This window comes from Anabas testudineus, chromosome 17 (genome assembly GCF_900324465.2).
Source record: "Anabas testudineus chromosome 17, fAnaTes1.2, whole genome shotgun sequence".
In the NCBI taxonomy this organism is placed as follows: Eukaryota; Metazoa; Chordata; class Actinopteri; order Anabantiformes; family Anabantidae; genus Anabas; species Anabas testudineus.
This window is the reverse complement of record NC_046626.1, coordinates 22,476,579-22,485,005: the sequence shown is the minus strand read 5'-3', so window position 1 is coordinate 22,485,005 and position 8,427 is coordinate 22,476,579. Positions and strand designations below refer to the sequence as shown.

The 8,427-nt window shown below is 40.4% G+C and overlaps 2 gene segments (V, D, J or C); both read left to right on the top strand.

Moving 5' to 3' along the window:
- Nucleotides 1–833: 833 nt before the first annotated feature.
- LOC113172506 lies at nucleotides 834–1,405 on the top strand (the record flags this gene model as incomplete). The annotated part of the segment is given in 2 exon segments: nucleotides 834–1,007; nucleotides 1,098–1,405. Coding segments are annotated over 2 exon segments (426 nt in total), but the record flags the coding sequence as incomplete, so codon positions are not given.
- A 2,138-nt stretch (nucleotides 1,406–3,543) lies between these two features.
- On the top strand, nucleotides 3,544–4,226 carry LOC113172507. The segment is given in 2 exon segments: nucleotides 3,544–3,622; nucleotides 3,708–4,226. Coding segments are annotated over 2 exon segments (402 nt in total).
- Nucleotides 4,227–8,427: the final 4,201 nt, after the last annotated feature.

Genomic DNA, 8,427 nt, shown 5'->3' with positions numbered 1-8,427 from the left:
AATCAGCACCTTTTCTATGTTAGTGAACAAAGTGAATCTGCAGCACTTGTTAAACAGGAAACATGTCAGCTGACATTTCCAATGATGACTACAAGACAAGTTGTACCAGGAAAGGAGAGTGGTATAGACAGATTTATTAACCCTTAGGAGTCTGATACTGGTGTGACCTGATCACATGACTAGGTCAAGATAGTGTAACATAAAAACAAGTACATAGAGCGATGTAGTCAACTTAGTCCACAGCCTAGACTCCCAAGGGTTAATCCCCAGAGAGGAAACGTATGTTGTTAATGCTGTACAACAACAAGAGAACAGTTCACAGCACCACAAGACATAAAAACATGTTCAAAGAGGACATGGTGGACTTCAAGGGTCTATTTCTTACTTAATTTCAAACAAGTAAATACAAGATTTAATACTAACATTAAAAACCTGGTCCTACAAACATCGATATAGACGTGATTCTTTTGTCTTGCTGTGACTTTAACGGGGGTAACAAGTGGTGTCACAGTTAATCTGTGCTAGTGACACAGAGACCTCTGTGGAAAAGTCATGATGATTGAACCTGACAAAAACCTATTGGTCTCATTAGAAACAGAGAGGAGCATGAAAAGAGACTGATCAAAGTCAAGTGCAGCACAGGAGATCCTTTCTACCAGTGACCATCAAACTGTAACAATGACAATGATCAAATATATTTTTCTTACCTTCTGAACAGAGAGCAGCTGTAATGAGGTAAAACTATTTCCCTCTGGGATCAATAAAGTTTTTAATCTTGGTACAAAGTGTGTTTAGTGTCCAGTTATCAGCAGGGGGAATAACACAGAGCTGTGAATGAGCCCTGTCACTGTGATCAGGTTCCTCCTTCTAATCCACCAACTTAGTGTTGATGAAGACTAAACAGAGAGATCACAGCCTTCTTTCTACTCGCTGTAGCTCCCAGTTCCTCAACACTGCAGATATGACGCCTCTGTTCATCTCAGTGCTGCTGGCTGCTATGTGCCTTGGTATGAACACAAGTCTGTTTCTTTGATATCAATCCAACATTGACATGATTCTTTAACAGCACACTGATACTGTTTGTTGGTGTTTTACAGGATGCAGAGCACAAAAAGACAACGTGCTGCAACCAGAAGGAGACGAGACTCAGACTGAAGGAGACACAGTAACACTGGACTGTCTGTATAACAGCAGCAGTTTAACGACTAACTATCTGTTCTGGTACAAACAGGATGGAAAGAACAGACCCAGATTTATACTAAGTCGTTTTACACTGGATGAAGGAAACACAGCAGACGAGTTCAAGGAGAGATTTTCTTCTAGACTGAATTCCACCTTTAGATCAGTTCCTCTGAAGATCCAGAAGCTTCATGTGTCTGACTCTGCTGTGTACTACTGTGCTCTGCAGCCCACAGTGACAGGAAACAGTAAAACTCTGTACAAAAACCTTTGGAGCAAAGAAACAGAAAACTCCACAACATCCACTAGAGGGACTCACACACTGTTCAACTCTGATGATCCAGACTCTTTCTGTTGGTGATTTAAACAACTGTAATCAACTTGTTTTAAACACAGATAAAAATTACGTGACTGAAGATTGTTATTAAAAGCAGGAAATATCTAATAGTACAAAATATTAATCAGCCATAAAACCTGCAGTAGATTCCTACATAAAGTTACACCAAAGAAACTTCCAACACTTCTACTTGTAAGATAAATAGAAACATACAGATGATGTACATGAATCTAATTAGCAGCCATGACTTGCTTTAAAATGTAAAATAGTTGTTTGTTAGTGGTTGCCCATTGGATGTGTTGCTTAGTAACAGTGAAGAACCAGTCCAACTGTGTATCTATTTGTGTTGATGGAGACAAATAACTGATTCAATACAAATATCAGCACTGCTGTGATACCTACAGCACTCAGCCTGCAGACCACAACATGGTGCCTTATAATATGGTACTCCACCCAAGATAGATCAGAGTAAGAGAACTTCTTCTCATGTGTAACAGACCAATCTGTCCTGGAGGTCAGAATCAAACCACTGAAGGGACTGTTCCCAAATGCCGACATGCTGCAGGTGGTCCAGGAGGATGGAAACATCAACTGTGTTACAGACAGCATCCTTTAACACAGTCCTAAACTGTCAACTGTTGATCATTTCTTCTGGTACCAGTAATATTGAATAATAATAATAATAATCATCATCATCATCATCATCATCCTATTTAGCACTATCACTCTTTCACAGACACCACTGAAATTAAAGCCACCTCTACAAAAGCAGAACAGATCAATACAGCTCTCATTACACCTTTACTAAAACACAACAATTCAATTCAATTCAATTCAATTCAATTCAATACAATTCAATTCAATTCAATTCAATTCAGTTTTATTTGTATAGCGCCAATTCACAGCAGAAGTTATCTCAAGGCACTTTACAGTGTAAGGTTTAAGACCTTACAGAGAATAATTATACAAAAAAATGATACAGAAGACGCAACAATCCCATTTGAGCAAGCTTTAAGCAACAGTGGAGAGAAAAAACTCCCTTTAGAGGAAGAAACCTCCAGCAGAACCAGGCTCATAGTGGGCGGCCATCTGCCTCGACCGGTTGGGGTGAGTGGAAAGAGAAGAGAGAAAAGAACAGAAGGCAATAAAGACAACAACAAGCATCAAGAACATTGGGCAGGTCAACTGGATTCTGGAGATGTACAGCTCCAGGCCGAGGATACCTGCAGAAAAGTACAGTAGTAACAATCATCTTTTCCTTTAGGTGTCAGCTATGAAGAGTTCAGTTTAGAAGGAGACTAACTCTTTCCTACAAATACTCTAAGCTTTCAACTGGTGATTAACAATATTCAGGAAATCCACAGAAAAACATCAAGAATCTCGGACAAACACACGAGTTTGGAATTTTGTTTGAAATTATAGGAAAAAGATGGACGTGGATCAGGTAGAGTGTAACAACAAATCCTCCAACATCTAATACAGACGGCACTTTAAACGTCCAACTACGTCAAACCAAAGTTGAAAACAATAAATGTTTAACAGTATTTAACACGCATTAACAATGACCTTTTCCCCCATGAAAGGTTTTATAACACATGAAGTGTTGGTGTTGAAGACCAAGATCAACTGTCAAGGTCAAAGTTAAATCAAATTATTATTCGTACCACTTATTGTCTGGATGTAATATTCAACACTGACATTTTCTGTCATTGTGAAATAATTAATGTTGTTTCAACCATAAAACATTTATTAGCTTCTTCTTATGTTGTATGAATCTGATCTATTCTGTAAGTCACTGCAGATACATTTATATTAATGTTGTTGAAAAAACACATTTAAACACTAAAAACAAACATATATTAAACCTTCCAACCTTCACCTGATTCTAAATGCTGCCACCAGTCTGTGAACCAGGAGAAGTGAAAGTACAGATCTAAGAGGAGACAGAGGTTCAGGGAGGAGCTGAGCTGTTACTGAACTAGAGAAGAGAGAGAAACTTGTAGATTCTAAAGAGTTTAATACACAAACCAGAAACATTCACTGTACTCAACATGCTGGGCTTGGTGTGTTATGTACAAACTCTGCTGTTATTATCTGTTCTAAAAGGTACGTTAGATACATACAAAGTATGTTTCAGTGTTATATGAATATATAGACCTATGAATATGAACTGATGTTTCAATGTTTTTAGGTGTCAGCTGTGAAGATCTAACTCCAGTAAAGAGAGAAGAGTTCAGTTTAGAGGGAAACTCTGTTACTCTGATCTACACATTCTCCAAAAAAGCAGCTGCTGCTGATGAGTTTTACTGGTATCAACAACATCCAGGAAAACCACCAGAGTTCCTCATCTCTCACTCAGGAACAGGCAACATAATCCAAAGTCCAGTTTCTGGACTGTCTGTGACAGTGAGTGAGGATAAAACCCTCATGGATCTTCAGATCCCGTCTGCTGCAGTGTCTGACTCTGCTGTGTACTACTGTGCTGTGAGGCCCACAGTGACAGCAAAGCCACAGTCTCTGTACAAAAACACCAGCTGACACACTGACGAGCTGCTGGAAGCCTTTTTTCCACCTGTTGAAGTGAACGTTTTCCCTCCACTAGAGGGACACATTATCCAGTAGGCGGTGCTCTACTTGTGCACTGTGTTCAACCATTCTGTCAATAAGAACTGCTGCTGTGAAGAGAACAATTCTCCCACTGAATGTTGAACATCACACACTTTCTCCTGCTGCTTTCAACCTTGTTGTACAGATGGAACATTGGCTGTGGATTATTCTTGCTGCTCTTTGCTTTGGTAAGATGGGAAATAAACCTACTGATTGTTCTCCTTTAATCAATCCTCTTTATTGATCCATCTCTTCCTCTGCATGTTCTGTTCTTCCTCAGAGTGTAAAGGAGAAGACAAAGTGATCCAGACAACAGGAGATGTTACTGCTACTGAAGGAGACGCTGTTACACTCAACTGTATGTTTGAGACCAGTTACCCAAGTCCATATTTGTTCTGGTACAAACAAGACGTCCATGGACCTCCAAAGTACATGACAAAAAGTTTCTCAAACACAGTAGATAAAGCTCCAGAGTTTGACAGCGACAGATTTGATGCTGCAATCAAAGACAAATCAGTTCCTCTGAAGATCCAGAAGCTTCATGTGTCTGACTCTGCTGTGTACTACTGTGCTCTGCAGCCCACAGTGACAGGAAACAGCAAAACTCTGTACAAAAACCTTTGGAGCAAAGAAACTGAAAACTCCACAACATCCACTAGAGGGACTCACACACTGTTCAGCTGCTGTGTTACAGACAGCATCCTTTAACACAGTCCTAAACTGTCAACTGTTGATCATTTCTTCTGGTACCAGCAATATTCAAAATAATTGTCATCATCATATTTATCACCATCAGTATTTTACAGACTAACCCCTGAAATTAAAGCCACCTCTACAAAACCAGAACAGATGAATACAGCTCTCATTACACCTTTACTAAAACCCAACAAGGATCCCAGTCTTCCTTCCAGCTACCATCCCCCATCACTCATCAACACAGGTTTATTACCAAAGCTCTTGCTACTAGTATAGACTGTCACCCCCATACTCATCCACCCAGACCAAACAGGACTCATCACTTACATCTAGTCCAACCTGGGGGTGATAGATGAACTGTAGTGGGTCTAAAGAGGTTTCAGTCTGATGATGAACCAGAGTTTGGACACATCCAGTATGAAGTGAAGCTCTCAGTCATTTAAAAGGTTAAAGGTTGTTTCTCCATTCAGACTGGTTCAATCCCTGATGATCCACCACAGTGTGCAGACTTACCTCAGGCTGCTGTGGTCCTTGTTGGACCTCATGATTTTTATTCCCATATACTGTAGTTGTGCGTTCACTCTCTCAGCTCTGCTCCACATCCTCAGACCTCAACAGAACCTGTAGAAAGAACTAAAGTCCAGGCTGAACTGTGTCCCTCCAGTTTCTTCCTCCAATCACTCCTCCTCCTTGTAAGGTTCATTAAGTCATAGGACTGATCCTGCCTGGTTAAAGTACTTAGTAAATACCAAGGGTGAACTCAGATCATCAAAGCTATTTCAAATGTTGGTAACATTAACTTTTCCACTGAGGCTTTAAAATGTACAAGAACTCTACAACATCTTATTTAGACCTGAGTTACATTTACTAGAGCTGGTAGGAAAACAACAGCTACAAAGAAAACCCATTGTTTCCTCCCTCCCACAGTCCAACATGGTACAGTCCAACATGGTACAGTCCAACATGGTACAGTCCATACTGACAACACCTGGTGGAGCAAAGGGGGCGTTCATGTGCACTCGTTAATTTCAATTCAATTCAATTTTATTTGTAGAGCCCTTTTTACAATTGACATTGTCACAAAGCAGCTTTACACAACCAAAGAACAGTACATGAACAGTGTATGTGTATGAATCATAATAATCAGATTGTCCCTGATGGGCAAGCTGAGAGCGACGGTGGCAAGAAAAACTCCCTGAGAAGGCAACAGGAAGAAACCTTGAGAGGAACCAGACTCAACAGGGAACCCATCCTCATATGGGTGATTACATGCTGTGTAGGCAGCAGGCAGTCCAGTATAACAGTTAATGTCTTTAAGTTAATGTGGAGTCCAGTTGGTTAATTACAGGCAGACTTGTTCCATTCCTGGACTATGGAGCGTTGAGTCGAGACCTCAGAGAAACAGCTGCAAACGTCCGCCGAGGCCAAGACCGACTTCATAGTAGTGTGTGACCAACTGCAGTCTCCAAACGCATCCCAAAGGGCAAACGGTGGATCCAGGCGGTGAGATCTCCAGCCAGAAGTTGGGCATCAGGACGAGTCAGACAGGTCCAGAGGGCAAAGGGTGGAATGACATGTAGCTCGACAGAGAGACAGGAAGAGGGAAATAGAGAGGTAGAGAAAGAGAGAGAAGAGGAGAGATTGCAGTTAGTTGTATTCACAGTCACATAAAGTTTGAGGTGAATGTATATTTAGTGTAGTGCAGCAGGGACTCCGGCAGGACTAACTATGACAGCCTAACTAAAAGGGTGGGTTCAGAAGGAAACACAGAGATGAGGGCTCACTGGGATGTAGAGCAACCAATCACTTCACCATCAACAAACCTGAGTGATCAGTGAGAGTTGGGAAGACAGCATCTAAACATACCAGTTCACCATAATGCTCTACGTCCATGAGTCCTTCCCAGATCTATTTACTCAAATGCTTGACTAAATAAATAGGTTTTCAGCCTAGACTTAAACACTGAGACTGTGTCTGAGTCCCGAGCGCTATTTGGAAGGCTATTCCATAACTTTGGGGCTTTGTAAGAAAAGGCTCTGCCCCCAGTTGTAGATAATTAGTAGTTAATGTAGTTAATGAGAGCATCATCCTGAACTAGGAAGTGAACCTGGAAGAAAAGAGGAACCAAACCAATGAACACATATTTAAGTTAAACCTACTGAATAAAGTCAAAGTATTAATGAACTAAAGTGGATCCAAAGTTTCACTGTTACATCATTTTAACCAAACCTTAAACTAAAGTGTAAATAAACATGGTTTCTACTGATTATTACGACCCTCTTATTTTAACAGCTTCATCATTGGTGGATCAAATGACCTGGTCCCACCCACTGAAGTCCAAGTCAACCAATGAGATTGTTTGTGTGTCCAGAGCAGAAATGTTGGAGGAACTAAAGCACAATCAGCTTGATGTTGAGGAGAAGGGCTGTGCAGCAGAGAGGCTGTTTAGTTGCTTCATTCTACTGCAGTGGAAGAACATTGTTCATCTGCTGTCTGTTTGGCTTCAACTCCTCCAAAGACATGTTGCTTTACCTCTTTCTCTGTTTCTCTCACTTCATAGGTGAGTTTATAACATAGAGGAAAATCACGTTGAGCTGTTGGTTAATATATTTTATCTGATATTGTTAATGTCAAATCTTAAAATGCATCCTAACATTATCAATCTCTTGATGTTAGACTCTTTTACAGACATGAAATATTAACTGACATGAATAAAACTTATTTTGCAGCCAATGGTTCTATGAACAGCATCAATCAAGTAAAAACCGAAGCAGTTGTTACAGAGGGAAGAAACATCAACCTGACTTGTAAATATGAAAGTGCTATCAGAAATATCCAGTGGTACCGACAACATCAGAGATCCAGACCAGAGTTCCTGCTCTACATCACAGAAGGAGGATTGATTCATCCAACTGATTCTGTTTTTCCAGCTCACATTGATAAAACAGAGAAACGTGTGGATCTGGAGATCATCTCAGCTGAAGTGTCTGACTCTGCTGTGTACTACTGTGCTCTGCAGCCCACAGTGACAGGAAACAGCAAAACTCTGTACAAAAACCTTTGGAGCAAAGAAACAGAAAACTCCACAACATCCACTAGAGGGACTCACACACTGTTCAACTAACTAAAATAGAAAACAGATCTAAGAGGAGACAGAGGTTCAGGGAGGAGCTGAACTGTTACTGAACTATAGAAGAGAGAGAAACTTGTAGATTCTACAGAGTTTAATACACAAACCAGAAACATTCACTGTACTCAACATGATGTCATCAAAGTATTTTGTACTTCTACTACTGTTATTATTCATTCTAAAAGGTTTGTAAGATTCTTAAAACATGTCTCAATGTTCATGTTCACATGTGAATTCCTTAAATTGGGACTTTTCAACATGTTATAACTGAGTTTTCTTCTTCTTTAGGTCTCAGCTGTCAAGGACTCACTGCAGCCAAGGTTGAAGAGTTCAGTGTAGAAGGCAGCTCTGTTACTCTGTCCTGCAAATACTCCAAAGGTGCTGCTGATTATTTCTTCTGGTATCGACAACATCCAGGAAAACACCCAGAGTTCCTCATCTCTCACTTGGAGTCAGGAGAGATAACAGCAAATCCAGT